Here is a 17,370-nt window from a genome sequence, read left to right as displayed (position 1 = left end):
AGCTATTAAGTGGAAGTATACAATGAACTCAAAATTTTAAAGTAATAAAATAGATTATTACAAAAATAATTTAACATTTTGCGTGGAATATTGCAAATTGCATGGTATGACAAACTGAATGATTGCATTGCATTGTTGTGGACAACACATTTTACGACGCAAATTAGATTGCATGACAAATCCTTTATATGTATAAAAATGTATTATTATTCACCGAATCTGAATGTCGGTTTGCAAGATCATTCCGTCAATTCACTCTGCACTTTTTTCGATGTATATATTTAGATAAAAATATATTTAATTTAAAACTTTTTTTTATAATTATTTTTAAATATTTCTTTTTACTAATTTTAGTATTTGATTTTTATTTTTATTTTATCAAGAAACCACTTCCCGACGAGCTTAACCACCTTCTTTTCCTAGATATATCTGAATGCTAATATATATATGGTAATGGTGCACCATACACTACTCCACTTTATATCCAAGCCTAAAATAATATTTAATATTATATATTTATATTATTAATAAAAATATATTTAAAAATATGAGTAAGATTTATTAAATAAAAATTATTTTACCCACTCATATGATTTTTTAAATAAACAAATGAGAGGTCAGTAGCAAACTTATAACTTTGGATCAGTGGGAGCAGTTTATTTAAAATAATAAAAAATATTTATTATATCGTATATATGCTTATATAAATATATCATAAATATTACATGAAAAAGAAACACTTATTAAGAATAAAAAATAAATTGAAAAGAGAACAAAATATAAGAAATAAACTAGTAAATATAAAACTAAATTTAACAACAAATAAGAAATTAATGTCACTGTATGCAAAATACAAATTTAAAATGAACAGTAAAAACACGTATATTAAGATATGAGTTAATTACCTATACACCATTAGTGTAAAAATTTTTCATACCGACAATTAATTATATCTTTTAATTGTGTCATGTCACTGTAAACACATTTACTTTTAACAGTGACATAACACAATTAAAAGATATAATTAATTGTCGATATAAAAAAACTTTACATTAACAATATATAGGTGATTAACTCTTAATATATATACATGTATCATCTTTAAAGTTAAAAAGTGGAAATACACATCTTCTAATATATTAGGCTTATAAGCTTGTTGAAAAAGAAAAAAAGAAATTATATAAATTTAATTTAAAATAATTAAACACAAATTGACACCATTTTCTATTTATTAATTTTTCATGTATGGTAATATTATTATTTTTATACTGATTATTTTAAAAGTCACATTTAGAATCTTTTAATTAATTTGAAATATTAAAAATTATATATATAAATTAAACTATTTAAATTAATTATTAAAAAATAAACATATTTTGTATTGTACTTTCCTCAAAATTTGTCTTTTAAATGAATATTGTTTTTAGAATGAAGTAGACAATGATTAATAAGATTTTTAGAAAATTAGTTTAGAAAAGTATAATTTTTTTTAATAAATATTATATTAAAATATAAAATATTTACTAAAATCTTCATTACTAAGAGATAACAAGTTTTGATTGACTTTTTTTTTTTCATCATACTCCTCATTTTTTTAGGACATCTTGCTCATCTATTATTCATAACCCCATACTCTCTATAATTTTCTATTTTCTCTTCTCTAATACCTACTTTGAATAAAGACAATCACCCCCGTTACCTTATTTACAATCTATTATAATTATTTGCTAAATTTAAATAAAAAATTAAAAATATCACACTTAAATAAAATAAAAAGTCTATATAATATATACTAATGTCATGTAGTCACAAGTTACTGTATAAGATATTTTTTTAAAAAAATATTTATAATAATTATCTTAAAAATTATATAATAGTATACATTTTTCATACACAAATTGTGCATATTTATTAAACTACAAAATTGTATTAATTGGATTGTTTATTTAAGATTATTTATTTTTTATAATCACATGTATTTTTTTATGGAATATAATTTATTAGAGTCAAATAAAATTTAAATTTAAAATTATTAGTTAATATAAAATAATTTTATATTCATTAATTTATATATATATATATTAAATTATGAAGAGGATCCGTTTTTTTCATGAATAAATTTATCTATTTCTTAATATGTAGATCAAATCTATAAATTTTTAAAAAATTTAAAAATTATTTAATATTTTATTTCATTAATTTAAATTAATATATAAAAGAATTTTATGATTCATAAAATAATTTAATATATAACATAAATTATGAAACAAAATAAAAAATTTAGATAAACTTATTTCTAGAATAAATAAATTTCTTCTCTAAACTTATATCTATGTATATTAAACTTATGAAAAACATGAAATAATATATTAAAAACAAATTAAATTTAGACTATCACATCCAAATGTCAATAAAAAATAAAAAGAATGCAGACATTCCGCTAGTGCTTGTGTCTCAGTATCCAATCTAAGTTATAAAAGTGGACTCAATTATACTTAGCGCCACTTCCCATATCGCTACTCACTCTTTCTCTCTCTAACGTAGTAACGTGTTTCCCCTGTTCTCTTCTAAGCTCCAAGGTAACCATTTAAGTTTTTAAACCCCGTTCGGTTGTTGTTGTTTTCATGCTGAGAAATTAACGATGAATCTGTCATCTGGGATGGTTAAAGTTCGGGACTTTGAACAATCTTCTGTTCTGGGTCTTCCACAATTTATTGGTTTTTTTTTCTCTTCCGGAAAATAGATAGAGGAAAAATTGAAAGATCTCTGTTTTTTTCGATATTATTATTTTTGGTAAACGAAGTGTTTCTTAGTGTAGGTGAAGTTAAAGCTGTTTCAATGGTAACATCAATGATTGTTTATGATATTTGTTAGGCTGTTTTCTGATTAGAGAAAAAAAGAGGAAGTAAAGGTGCAGTTAATCTGGTCATCTACTTGTTGGTACTTTGATTTTAATAATACAAAAAAGAAGAAAGAAAGGCATTTTGATTAGTGTTTCAACATTGGAGGTTGATGAGATTGCTTGATGTATGCCAGAAGTTGAGTCACATGGCTGTGTTTGCTGGGTTTTGTCGTTTGTGTTTTAGGACGAGAGGTTAGGGAGTGTTTGGTTTCAGAAAATGTTTTTTTGTTTTTCACTTTTAATTACATAAATGTGACCATGCTTTTACTTTGTTTCATGTAATAGGAGTAAAATTGACAGAATTTCTTTGGCCTCTAAATATATTTATTAATTAATTGTTTTGTTCTTTTGGTACAGAAATGTCAATTATAGCACGCAGAGGCATCCGTTCAATGCCAAGTCTAAATGCTGCAAAAGTATCTACTGCTTTACTAGAGAAAGGCCAAAGTCGTGTCATAGATGCTTCACTTACTCTTATTCGAGAAAGAGCAAAGCTTAAGGCATGCCATATTTGTGTTTATTCTGCTTGACTGCATTTGTGTTTATTTAGTTTTGTGTTGATTATAAGGTTTGCATGAAAGAATATAAATGCATAAGCTGTTTTTCTCCAGGGAGAACTTGTGCGTGCTTTGGGAGGTGCTAAAGCAACTTCAACTCTTCTTGGAGTTCCTTTGGGACATAATTCATCTTTCCTTCAAGGTCCTGCATTTGCTCCACCTCGCATTAGGGAGGCCATTTGGTGTGGTAGTACAAACTCAACAACTGAAGAAGGTAGTCATATGGTTTTCCTCTGGAAAGTAGAAATCTTTGAAAGTGTTTTGGTTTTGGCACAGCTTAAATTTTGCTTTGTAAACTCATTTGCAAACGGTAATTGATTCTTGGCATCGAATCTTGTTAGCAGAAGATTCAAGAATACAAAACTCTTACCCAATTGAAACCTTTAAATTATGGATATTATTTCTTCTGGTTCTTAAAATTATTGGGATTTTATGTTGTTGTTAAACTTTTATGTTGTTAACATTTATATAAAACTGTTATTGCTTTATAAATGAAGAACATGAAAGCAATTTAATACTTTTTTCCTTTCTCTTCTGGTTGTATTCTCTGAGGATAGCATGGACTTCTATAATGATGCCTGATTCCCTGTATCTAGTTATTCTTTGTCTGTGAATCTACCATGGTCATGGAAGCAATTGTTTTGGGCCTTCAATTACTTGTAAATTATGATAATAAGTAGCTTAAATAGCTTATAATAGCACAATGTTGATTCTGCAGGCAAGGAATTACAAGATGCTCGAGTGCTAACTGATGTTGGTGATGTCCCTATCCAAGAAATTCGAGATTGTGGGGTAGATGATCACAGATTAATGAATGTAATTGGTGAATCTGTAAAGTTAGTAATGGATGAGGTAAATTGGGAATTTGTGTGCGTGTGCTTTGAATGCTGTCACATTTTTTGGAATTATTAAATTACACTTTTCACAACATGCAGAATATGAAATTTCTTCGTTTTTTAATTCAACCATTTCTCATTATTTTCAATGCATTGTGATTTATACAGTATTTGATAAAGTTTACAGAAAAGCAAAAACGAAAATAAAAATAAAAATTGTGGAGTAGTTTGACTTGTATCAGCATTATTTATTAGAATTTGATTGCATCTTTCCCCCTCCCCGTAAGTAATATTTTCTGAAGCTTCACATTCCTCAGTTTTTCTTTTGTTCTTGTTATCAGTTTTTGATGCCACAGATTTGTAATTAGTCAAATTCTAAAAAGAAAAATGCAGTTGAGGTCAATTTGACACCCTTTTCTATATGCTATATCTATTACTATAAGATGGTCATTTGTCGTGGGAATTCAGAAGTAACTAGCTATACACTATTAGCTTACGTCTTAACTTTAATATTGGCATTCATTTTGAAAAACCACTGCCATTAAGGAAAAACTGGTCAGTTTAATAGATTAGTCATGGAAAATTGCATTTGCTTAGGCCTTTAAAGAGAGCAAAATCAGCAGTTCCTCAGTCCTGATTAATCAGTTTAGTAATCGTAAATAAGTTTTGAAAATAATACTGGCCTCTTGGCAATTGTTTTAACATGAGTAGGGCAGGATCCATGTGTGACATGAAGAGACCAAATAATTGATGGTCCCTGTATTGGATTTATTTCTTCGTAAACTTAAACTTTTTTTTGTGTGAAAATAATGGGATTTGTTTTTTTTTGCATTAAATGTACTATCACTTGAATTACATAATTTTCTCATTTTATGATAACCTGCTGTTTGAACTTCGCATAACTTAACTCTCATGGTGTCTACATTCTTTCAGGATCCATTACGCCCCTTAGTTTTAGGTGGTGATCACTCAATATCATTTCCAGTTATCAGAGCTGTCTCTGAGAAGCTTGGAGGACCCGTTGATGTTCTTCATCTTGATGCACATCCGGATAACTATGATGCATTTGAAGGAAACATTTATTCTCATGCTTCTTCTTTTGCTCGAGTGATGGAGGGTGACTATGTTCGACGACTCTTGCAGGCAATTCTTTGATGTTTGCAGCATTTATATTTATAACCTAAACAGTTAGTTTATTAAGGCATTTCTGAACATAAACCATGGTTTTTGTCTGTGATAGTATGCTATTTGTTTCATCTCTTTTAGCATTTATATTCTGTTATTAATTTACGGCTGGCTTTGCACCACTGGCTGATAATTTTTGGTAGAATAGACCTGGATTTTATTTAGATGATAAATATAACTTGATGAGGACCGAGGACGGGTAATCATTACCGTTGGAAATAAGACAACCAACTGGAGTAGGACATGTGGATGATGTGGCTAATCCTTCTATGTATATGATTCAAAAATGAAGTAATCCAATGACCGTTATATTTAACCTAAGATATTTTTACCCTTGTTCATATTGTTATGATTCCTTGCACAGTAGTATTATCTATTATTGATTATCTGAAACAATTTTTAATTTGACCAAAATGTAGGTAGAACTATTTCAGTTGATTTCCTCATCAAACCATTTGCAAAGCAAATGTGTTTTGTTCAAATTTAGTTTGATTATATCAACCATCCCATTAAAATGATTCTGTAGTTTCTACTAGCTGAATTTATCTGATGAATGGCCAAGAAGAGATGCATGGTTTCTTTAGCTTCATTTCTTTGACTTTTGCCTAAATATTTCAAGCTTCATCCATGTTGTGGTGATATATATAACATATTCTTCATGCTTTCATCAATTTATTTCAGGTTGGTATAAGATCAATAACAGCTGAAGGGCGTGCACAAGCCAAAAAATTTGGTGTTGAGCAATACGAAATGCGAACATTTTCAAGAGATCGCCACTTTTTAGAGAACCTGGTCTCTATCCTTCTCCCCTCTCTCTGTGTCTATATGTGTGTGCATGGGGGCATATGTGTCTTTTCTTTTATATAACACACACACCCACGTTATTTCATGTCACTCTGTAACAGAAACTTACCTATTGTATCCATGTTGACTACATGCATGATACCAAGGCATACATGCTCACTAACCGTGATTGTAAAATCATATTCCCTCAACCTTGTAGCCTTTAGGAAACCTCTGGGAAGTACAACAAATTTTTAAGGATACCTTACCCGAATCAAATTGTTTTCTACAAAGAATTGGGTGAGGGTGTATGTTGACATTGTCTCTGAAATATGGCCTTGTATATAAGAAATTTCAATCATTTATATGGACAAACTTCTGCATTTTTATTTGATGATAATAACAAGTTAACAATAATAACCATCTTTTCTTTTTTGGTTAGAAACCTTATAGATTTGCTTTTGCAGAAACTTGGGGAAGGTGTTAAAGGTGTTTATATCTCAATAGATGTGGATTGCCTAGATCCTGCCTTTGCTCCAGGAGTGTCTCACATAGAGCCAGGAGGTCTTTCTTTCCGCGATGTTCTCAACATTCTGCACAATCTTCAAGGCGATGTTGTTGCTGGAGATGTGGTCGAACTCAACCCGCAACGAGATACCGTTGATGGAATGACTGCCATGGTAGCTGCTAAGCTGGTGAGAGAACTGGCTGCAAAAATTTCTAAGTGATAATCTCCTGCCTCCTCATCTTACTTCAACCCCATCATTCCCTGAAGTGCACCTGAAGGAATAACTTCGCAGAGTGGCATCAATTTTCACTACATTTTACTTGAGGCTTTCATAGAACATGATCAATAACGCAAGTGTTTTGTAGAACTGTTGGTTTTCTGTTGAGTTGTAGTTGGACTTGTTTTTTGCAGTTTCAAAATTCTGCAAGGACTTTTCAATAATTCACTGATTGCATCTTCTGTGATAAGTTTTGTAGGTGCAAGTCCATGATACACAAACTATTTTCTTAGTTTGAGCTTAAACTTCTAGGTAAAAATTTGTTATGGTGAACTCCGTAATAAAGGTTTGAAAAAGTGGATTGTGCTTAGCGACGCACTTAACACTAGTAACCAAGATTTCCAAAGCAATATTCTTGTGAGTACTACTACTAATAATAATATCTGTGGCAATCTGTTCAATATTAAGGTGTATGTGTTCCCTCAACCAGTGATTTACATCATCAGATATTGAATATTTTGTCATGCCATGATCAAGTCTGATAATAAAGATAAAAAGGATGACTCCAAAAGCAGCAACAATAGAAGTATATTTTTCATCAATTGGGATGGGTTTTAATCATGAAATAAAAAATAATGTCAGATGTTAATGTTAAAATAAATAAATGTAATTCTATATATTTTATCAATAAGTAAATAATAGTATAATTAAAATATTGGATAATAATTAACTTTGTTTTACACGTAATTAATAATATTAGTATAAGGTTATTAATTGTCACTAACAATTATCTGTATGGTATAAATTGTTAGAGTTAGTCTAATGGTTGAGTGGAGAAGGAAATCATTTTTTGTAATTTTTTTAATGATTTTTTTAAAAAAATTAACTGTATGGTTAATTTTAATAAATCTATATGATTATTTATAATTATATATATAATTGACGATGTACTAAAATATTTAATAATGTAATGAATTTATTGAAATATTCGATCATAAATATTTATATCTGATACAAAATTAATTATTGGAACATGCGCATAAAATCCCTTGGAAATATCTGAGAAAGATGAGTTCTTATATTCTAGGAGATACTAAAAAAATATATAAAATACGAGTGAATTGAAAAAAATGTGACTAACATGAGTGAATTGGGCAAAAATGTGAGTAAAAAGAGTCATGACCCTTTATATAGATTGATAGATTAAAAAAGAGTAGACAAGAAAGAAAGGTCCCACATCTGGGTTTGGATCCTCTCAACTCTCATCCCTTCCTTCTGAGCGAGCTTCTTGTGTTCCACTCTCTCTCTCTCTATCTCTGCAACAATGCTACTTTCTCTCTCTACAACACTTTCGCGCCTAAACTTCCTCCGCAATCCACCTTCGCTTTTCTCCACTCTCCGCACAAACCAACTTCCCTTCAACTCCTCCTTAACCGCGTCTTCCCGCGGCATCTCCTCCTCCGCCTCGCAACGCCACCGCGATGCTGTCGTTTTGGGCATCGAAACCAGCTGCGACGACACCGCCGCCGCCGTCGTAAGTAATCGGAGCTCTCCTTTTTTTAGTTCTTCTTTTTGTGTGCTTTGTCGTTTATGCTTTGTGTGCGCTATGTATAGGTGAGGAGCAACGGTGAAATTCTGAGCCAAGTGGTGTCGTCTCAGGTACGGTGTTCTATTATGCTGAATTCGCTTTCGTGCTGTTATAGTTAAGTGTAAGAAAATGTGGAATTGATGCTCAATTTTATCCAATTTGAGTGGGGGATATTGAGTCTTCGTTAGTGCGTGTTTGGATTGGTTTAATTTAAAAGAGAAAGAAAATAATCCTAGTTCATTTTTGCAGTTTTTGAAATAGGTAAAAATGATTATTTTATCATTTTTTAAACAATTAACAAACATGCACTTAAGAGTTGCATTTGGTGTGATATATTTTTTTCTTTAACACCAAATCTTTTTTGTGTGTGTGCTTTTGCCTTTTTTGAGATGCCAATTCAAATATCTTGAATTTTATATTTTTATACACTACATTTTAATTTTTTTTTTCTTTTCTAGAGAAATTTCAAACAACGTGGCAGTTGGTCAGTAATGGGTAGAGTTTTTCTTTTTTTGGTTAGGTTGTAGAAAGCTTTTGGTATTAGAAAAGTTGATCGTGCTTACTGCTTATTCTTATTAGCCACTTAATTTTATATTTATGTTACCTTTCAGCTACCTATCGGACCTTATTTTCCCCCCTAACCATGTAACTTCTCTCCAAATTTAGGCAGATCTGCTTGCAAAATATGGAGGTGTTGCTCCAAAAATGGCAGAAGAAGCTCACTCACAAGTTATAGACCAGGTAAAGAATTCCCATTCTGTTCATATAAAATGTCCCAGTTAGAAAACATCTTGTATATGTCAGGGCACACAACTTATGTCCTGAGTATACTTTGTTTGCATACCAATTGTTGGAGCCTTTCTACTAGGTGACTGCATAGCATTCCCATCCCGTTCTTAATATATCCGGCTAGAACACATCTTGTATAGTTAGGGCACACATGTCCCAAGTATAATTTGTTCACATGCTAATTGTTGGAACCTTTCTATGCACATCCATTGTAGTCCCATTATTTTTTTTTTCTTATTAATTTATCTTCATTCAACTATTTATAAATATTACATTGCATTTAAAACTTCAACGATATACATCTTCCTAGTGCTTGTCTAGGTTATGGTAGAATTCCTTCAAACATATCCCTGGTGGAATTTAAGTAACTTCTGAGTTACTTTGGGGACCCTAGAATGATGTTTGGAGATAGCCACCAGGTTCTCAAATAGATTTCTAAAATGGCTTCTTATACTTTTTTTTTTTTTGTCTCTGTTTCTCTCTCTTTCCCTTTGTATAGGATTGTTGACATGGGAATAACTTTGTTCTTATTCATTATAGGTTGTTCAAGAAGCCCTTGATAAAGCTTATATGACTGAGAAGGATCTCACTGCTGTTGCTGTTACCATTGGTCCTGGTTTAAGTCTCTGCCTACGTGGTAATACATAAACTTAAGAAACTTTAAAAATAGACATGCAAAATTTAGGCACAAGTTCAGTGAGTGAATTGCATGAGTGAGAACACTCATCATCCTTGATAGTTATATTTGCAGAAAAATAAATACATTTTACATTTACAAGAATGATTATAAAAAATAAACCATCTCCTATGACTCTAATATTTCCAATTATATATTAACTCATTTAATAACTGATGACATTTTGATCATTATCTCTATTTCTGACTCGTGATATCATGTAATTGCCAGTGACTCATTTTGTATGTGGGGTAACTCCATCTCAAAAAATAATACAAAGAAATCATTAAGCTTAGATATTAAAAACTGATTGTTCAAACTGTAGACATGATTTATTAATGACTTTCTGACTTCAAGTAATCATTGGAAGGCATTTTTTCAATTCACCTTTTGCAAGGCACACACACACACACACATATATATATATATATTATTCACCTTTTGAAATGCATATTTCAGTCATAACCATCCATGACTTCATTTTTTTTTATCATCATATGCTTTAGATGAGTTCTTGGTATTAGTTAAATATTCCTCAGTCTTATGTAGTGGGGGTGCAGAAAGCTCGGAGAATTGCTGGGGGATTTAATTTACCAATTATTGGCATACATCACATGGAAGCTCATGCTCTTGTGGCAAGGTAGAGCTATAGTGGCTTTCTAATTCATATATAATCTTTAGCTTAATAGATGGATGCAGAAGCATGCTTGCAATATTTGAAATGACTATTTAGTTTCTGTGTATTATACTTCTGCAATTTTTGTGCACATTTTAATGTTCCATAGGATATTATGCTTTTCATTGTGAGTCATACATATCTTTTTCGTTTTAGGTTAATTGAGAAAGATTTGCAGTTTCCATTCATGGCACTACTTATTTCAGGTAATATCCCTGTTCGCCTTTTTTTGGGGTTTTAGTTTAGTTAGTCATGCACTCGTGGTAGAGTTTTTATTCCTCACACCTAATCTATTTTTTCTTGGTAGGATCATGGAATCATTGTTTCTAGTTCATGTTTCACGGAATTTAAAATTTATGGCATGCTTGAGTAATAAGGTCCATGTGGTACAAATAAATTAAGACAACTTTTTTTGACAGTTTTGAGATTTGAATATGAATGACTGTCATCCTATCAGTAATGTATTTTTTTTGTACTATTTTGTTTTCCTACTAGCATTTGATTAGGAGTTTAGGGACAAAAAAGGACCACATTAAGATTCTCAACATTTAAGTTGGTAAAATATGTTTTTAGATAAATCTTTGACAGTTGGATAGAATTTGAAATTGGTATGTTATTTAAGTAAAATGAAGAAATCTTGTTATTTATTGTTTAGTTTTCCTGCATTTTATGGAATGTGGATCTTATTTATTTATTACAACTTTACAAGGAATCTATCTGTTCTAGTGGCAGACTGGCAGTTGATTTAGCTCAAAATAAAGTTGATTTATACTTGGAAACTGGAATTCATCCAAGTGGTGCATTGGATGCGTATCTTGAAAATGTGCTGTCCTGTTGGCATAATCATTGTTGTGTAATCTAATTGAGAAGGGAACACAAATATTGGATGGTGAAATAGATTGAAACACAAATATATATATATACAGAGAGAGAGAGAGATCGATCTTGTATGGATTGTCCAGACTCACAATTTATCCCTAATTAGATTGTTCTTAGAATTCTAAGTGTTCTATATTCTCAGTCCTTACTTTTCATACAGAGAGGAATATGATTTCCATGTGTATCCTTTATTTTATTTTTTTCAATAATTTGCACTCTTCCCTGTTAGAGATATACTCATTTGTAGTTAACTACTGGTTATATTAGATTTTGTTATTTTCTGTTCTCATTATTTAGAACTGTTCACTGTAACAGATTTTGTTACTGAGTCGGTTTCTGTGAGTTGATACATCCACTGCTGACTAAATATTCTTCCAGTATAAATACACTCGGCTAACTTGTGTGAGGATGATGATAAATATTGTATCTATAGGGGGACACAATTTACTCATTCTTGCACGTGATCTTGGGCAATACATACAACTTGGAACTACAATAGATGATGCTATTGGTGAGGCATATGACAAGACAGCAAAATGGCTTGGACTTGATATGAGGAGAAGTGGTGGTCCTGCTATAGAGAAGCTTGCTATGGAGGGTAATGCCGAATCTGTCAAGTTTTCTGTAAGTTAGTTTTACAGTATTATATTCCTCTCGCCATTCCTAGCTCGTGATAGTTGCCTTAGGTTGAATATCTATCTTTTTCTGACATTACTATGGCCCAGAATTTAAGTTTATTACTTTGTTCATTCTAGATTCCAATGAAGCAGCACAAAGACTGCAACTTCTCCTATGCTGGTCTTAAAAACCAAGTACGAATGGCAATTGAGTCCAAAAAGATGTAAGTAAATATTTTGAGCTTTTTGTTAATAGAATTTTTATTTTATAAATAAATATATGCAACAAAGCTGTAACATGATGAATTATTTATTCTAAATATCTTATCAGTTATGTCTAATGTAGTTGTTAGCAGCACAAATTTAATACACTAAATTACACTTTTGGTCTTTTATCTAATTCGCAATTTTAATCTCAATTTTCAATTTTACAATTTTAATCCTCCAATTTTGTAAAATCCACAATTTTAGTCCAGCAATTAAATGTTCATCTAGTGATTATCAAAGTTATGACTAAATTGTACTTTTAGTCTTCATTTTTATCTCAAAGTGGTAAAAAGGAGATGAAAATCAGTGCAAAAATAGGGACTGCAGGTGAAATTTAGTCTAAATATTATTTAATATTAATTTTCTCATCACCTATTTAATGTTATGTCTTGGTCAATGTTACAATTTTAATGGTTGACAAATGAGCATTTAATGATTGAACTAAAATTATGGATTTTATAAAATTGGGAGCAAAAATTTGTGGAACTAAAAAAATTAGGAGATCAAAATTACAGATGAGATATTACAAGAGGACCAAAAATGTAATTTAGCCAATTTAATAGTATAAAATAATTCTGTATTGAAGAAATGTCTGATTGTCAAATTCTGTTTAGTACCTGTTTATTTTTTTCTCGTATAGTTAGATCATTACTAATATTTTATTAGACTTGTAGCCTTCACCTACAGTATAACTAATGATTCATCTCGATTCTTGCATATGACAAGTATTTTGTGTAGTAGTAAATTTAAATTATGCGGACATCTTTTTTATTTTTATTATTACCTACTTATGAGTATATGTATATGGGCAATTGGCAGTGATGCCAAAATTCCAATTTCTTCAGCAAGTAATGAAGATCGATTGTCACGAGCTGATATTGCTGCTTCTTTTCAGGTTAGTAATATTTTTGTACGTTTTATAGATTACAAGTGTCTCCACGGACTAGTGTAGTTATTGAAGTTTAGTATCTCCCTGCTCTTAATTTCCTCATCTTCTCTTTCATTTACGTTTAACCCGTTTGTCTTAGCACGTGTCTTATAACTATTATCTATCTATTTCTACATGTCAAACAGCGAATTGCTGTGTTACATCTTGAGGAAAAGTGCGAGCGAGCAATACAGTGGGCATTGAAGATGGAGCCTTCTATAAGACACTTGGTGATTATAAATCTAACTTGCTGCTGTGTCAAATAGCATCAATGCTCCTTTCCCTTGATTTCCATTGAAAAATAGAAATGTCATTCTGTGTCTTGTCTGTTGCAGGTTGTCTCTGGTGGTGTTGCATCAAATCAATATGTTCGGACCCGGCTTGATATGGTTGTGAAGAAGAATGGACTACAACTTGTATGCCCTCCTCCTCAGCTCTGTACTGATAACGGTAACCATATATTCTAAATTTTGCTTTAAGTAGTGAAGACTACCTCTATCTCTATTGTGCTTCTTTGCAAACATAACAGTCCCAAGTAGAATAAATGAGGGTTCTATAGAGCAATTGGTAACCAATATGAAAAATTGACCAAAATCTTGTATTGCATGTATCAATGATAATGTTAGGTCATTATTTTTAAGTATCACATGGTATGGCTTCAGTGTACTGTTGACTTTGCTACAACAGATATATTGGCACTTGAATATAGTGCAAAATAGGAGTTCTCACATTTTCTGGACACTTGTGGATAAAGAAGTTTGTCCAAGAGAGAAAGATTAATCATTGAAATATTAGAATACTAACTGTTAAATTTATGGATGTAGTTGACTATATGATTAGAAGGAGAACGAACCTAATGTTCCATCTAGCAACCAAGTGGGTTGGAGTTGGAGAAAAGGATAAATTGGTTGCTTCGAGATTTAAATTCAAGTGCGTAAAGAAGAATCATGGAACAATAATGAAATAGTACTTCCATATAGATACAGTACAAAATTTACATGAATATAGTATGTTGTGCTTGGGCTGCTTTAATCATAGTTTTTACATTTCACTTCCCACGCATTATGATGAAGAAATGGACTAAAGGTACTACAACACTAATTAAGGGGGATTTGAGAATCCATATTTCTTGTCGAGAGGGAAACAGGTGCCAATTTAACTTGCACTGGTTCTTAAATTTCATTTACCCATATGCAATGGCATTGAGAAGATTTTCTTGTATAGGTGAAATCTAATGCTCGTCCTTTTCTCACATTCATTCTCCTTAATGCTCATCACAAAGACAAGGAAAAATATACTCTATTTCTCCATTGTAACATCTCAATTCTCTCCTTTATAGATCTTTTGGCAATCCAAAATCAGTTGTCACACGGATTTTCATTTTCTTATGTATCTTTCTTGATCCATTGTATTAAAACATCAGATTAGGATGGTAGTATTTGTAGTTCAATTTGAACAAGTTTGTTTATGTTGAACGAAAGCTGTTAATATCTTATTAGCCTGCTTTGAACTGAACAGGTGTAATGGTTGCTTGGACCGGTATTGAGCACTTCCGCATGGGAAGATATGACCCTCCTCCTCCTGCAGAAGAGCCAGAAGACTTTGTGGTATGTTTTCCTAAACATTGAAAAAATTATGGATTAAAGGACTTTTTTATCAACTGAATTTGCTTTCATCAGTTTCTAAAATTTGTTTACTATGATACATTTCAGTATGATTTACGCCCGAGGTGGCCGCTTGGGGAAGTATATGCTGAAGGAAAAAGTGAAGCACGTTCCTTAAGAACAGCCCGTATTCATCCTTCTCTTACATCTATAATTCAAGCATCATTGCAACAGTGACACTGCTTGAACTTCCATGTTGTTTCAGTCTCTTTATGAAGCTCTGCAGCGCAAGCCTCTTTCCTGGACTTATCTATGATTTTGCCAAAATGACATTTCTGGCCAAATTTTCATTAATACGTGGAACAAAAGTCCATGTTTGCGGTGGAAATTGACCATTGGCATGAAGCAGTGTCACGAAAAAATCCAGCAAAGCAATGTCACTTCAGGGAGAAACCTAATAAAATGGTATGGTGGTTGATATTGGTAAAAGTGAAAATAGGATTTGGGTGGGAAGAGATAATTGGTTATGCTTTCAACAAAATTTTACAACTTTAAGAGTAAAAGAAAAGGAAAAACTAGGAAAATTTTCATTTATGCCCCATGTAGTTCAGGAAATCTGTAAGTCTAGTAGTACAAAACTTGTATTTATTTCATCTACAAAGATGTGGCGCCTGCCTATTTCTGCACTATCTCTAGATAAATTGTCTAGTTTTCGTCTTTCACATACATGCACGCTAAAAGTATTTCTGTTAACTTCTGTATAACTATTGACATATGTTTTTCCCATTTGTATATTAGGATTATAGAAGTTTGTCTTGGTAGCATTCGTTAGCATTATCACTTTAGAAGTCATCATGGGTTGACATAAATAGTTTAACATCCCATCCAAGTTTGCGTTCTCCATGACTTAAACTTCATACTCTTTGTGACCATTAGAATCTTACTTTAGTGAGCAAATTTATTTAAAGAGATTCTTGGTACCATAGATGAAACTTATGGCAAGTCTATTCTCAATTCGATAAATAAAGTCCTAGGCAATTCTAAGTTTTAATTAACTATTAAGTGAGTGGGTGTTAGATTTGATGATCTTTAGCATATAATTGACTTTCTATTTGATAGTCAGAATGTCATCTTTTATTTACTATTTTGCGTATCATAAAAAATATTATTACTTTAGAATTAAAAATTATGTATGTGTTGGGTCAATGTACATTAATTAAAAATTTGATGTCTTTTAAGATAACCAAGATATAATACCTATATATCATTTTATTACCTATTTATAAAATTTAATTTAATCTAATCTAATCATAAAAAGTTTAGATACATTCATCATTGTATTAATGGAGTACCAGATTATTTTGTTTACAATAACTAAAATTTTATAAGAAGTTAGTTTTCTCTCTAATTTGTTACACACTGTCTCGTTGTGTTTGTTTATGAATATAGACATGATTCTAATATGTCTAAGAATTATTACTATTAATTCTCTCACTATAGTTATAATGTTAATATACCTTACATATTTAAATTCACAAAGATTGTACCATCTTATTACTTTTGTTCTAGTACATAAATCATGAAACTTCCTTAAAATTTGCTACATTTTTGCAAGTCAAATAATGAGATTTAGCCCAATTATAGTTTAGGGAGATACAAAATAGGAATATAAAATAGAAGAGAAATATAATTGAAAAATTATTTTGATTGAATTTATAGAAGTAGGGTGTTAACACCCAACTTTACCTTTGAAGCTCGATAACACTAGCAGTAGCACTAGGCCCAAAAGTGATAAATGAAATATGAATGATTATCACTAAACAACTAGTTTTTGATCACCATGTGGATGGTATAGATGTTGGGACCATTGCATTTTTTGTTACATTTCTTCCTTTAAATAAACCATTTGTAATCTTTGAAAGACATAAATGAAATATGAATTTCTTTTTTCATCTTAGTATATTTGTTAATTTATGCCTAACAATTTGGTGCTTGCGTTAAGCTTACAATGCCTCCTCTAGCAACATCTTCACAATCCAATGATGAGACTTTTCAATCTCAAAATTTTTCACCCTCTAGTTTCAGTTGGATAATCATTAGTTTATCTTGAATGCATGTCATAAATCCTTAACTACATTAATGGTTGGTGTGCTTGATCAACTAACCCTCATGAATCGCCCACTCGAGGTTTCTATTCCTCTTCTACAAATTTCACTAACTCCTTTTTTTTGCCCATTTTCTATCACTATACCAATCTCACCATCACCACCCTTTTTCCCCTCACCTTATACCCTGCCACCTCCTTATCACAACATGTTGTTGTTCCACCACAAACACCTTTGTTTCCTTACCCATCTC

The 17,370-nt window shown here is 31.2% G+C and overlaps 2 protein-coding genes across 2 annotated transcripts; both read left to right on the top strand.

Moving 5' to 3' along the window:
* The first annotated feature begins 2,423 nt into the window (after positions 1-2,423).
* ARGAH1 (arginase) lies at positions 2,424-7,238 on the top strand. The gene is made up of 7 exons (XM_020356618.3): positions 2,424-2,579; positions 3,260-3,402; positions 3,514-3,673; positions 4,178-4,311; positions 5,229-5,438; positions 6,162-6,272; positions 6,731-7,238. Exons 2-7 carry the CDS (start codon positions 3,262-3,264, stop codon positions 6,989-6,991), a joined length of 1,017 nt encoding a protein of 338 aa, XP_020212207.1. The 5' UTR covers positions 2,424-2,579; positions 3,260-3,261; the 3' UTR covers positions 6,992-7,238.
* A 961-nt stretch (positions 7,239-8,199) lies between these two features.
* Positions 8,200-15,734, top strand: GCP1 (glycoprotease 1). Its single transcript, XM_020364836.3, has 13 exons — positions 8,200-8,522; positions 8,603-8,647; positions 9,243-9,317; positions 9,906-10,002; positions 10,591-10,681; positions 10,874-10,923; positions 12,030-12,220; positions 12,352-12,437; positions 13,300-13,375; positions 13,555-13,638; positions 13,744-13,858; positions 14,927-15,015; positions 15,121-15,734. Exons 1-13 carry the CDS (start codon positions 8,313-8,315, stop codon positions 15,247-15,249), a joined length of 1,338 nt encoding a protein of 445 aa, XP_020220425.2. The 5' UTR covers positions 8,200-8,312; the 3' UTR covers positions 15,250-15,734.
* Positions 15,735-17,370: the final 1,636 nt, after the last annotated feature.

The sequence above is a fragment of the Cajanus cajan genome, chromosome 3, assembly GCF_000230855.2.
Source record: "Cajanus cajan strain Asha chromosome 3, NIPB_CcT2T_4, whole genome shotgun sequence".
Classification (NCBI taxonomy): Eukaryota; Viridiplantae; Streptophyta; class Magnoliopsida; order Fabales; family Fabaceae; genus Cajanus; species Cajanus cajan.
Note: the sequence above shows the minus strand (reverse complement) of the source record. Positions and strands in the feature narration are given on the sequence as shown.

Coding starts and splice junctions, on each gene's coding strand:
- ARGAH1 (XM_020356618.3), top strand. CDS start 3,262: ATGTCAATTATAGCACGCAGAGGCATCCGTTCAATGCCAAGTCTAAAT. Junction 3,674..4,177: donor AAACTCAACAACTGAAGAAG/GTAGTCATATGG, acceptor TTGATTCTGCAG/GCAAGGAATTACAAGATGCT. Junction 6,273..6,730: donor GCCACTTTTTAGAGAACCTG/GTCTCTATCCTT, acceptor TTGCTTTTGCAG/AAACTTGGGGAAGGTGTTAA.
- GCP1 (XM_020364836.3), top strand. CDS start 8,313: ATGCTACTTTCTCTCTCTACAACACTTTCGCGCCTAAACTTCCTCCGC. Junction 8,523..8,602: donor ACGACACCGCCGCCGCCGTC/GTAAGTAATCGG, acceptor CGCTATGTATAG/GTGAGGAGCAACGGTGAAAT. Junction 15,016..15,120: donor AAGAGCCAGAAGACTTTGTG/GTATGTTTTCCT, acceptor GATACATTTCAG/TATGATTTACGCCCGAGGTG.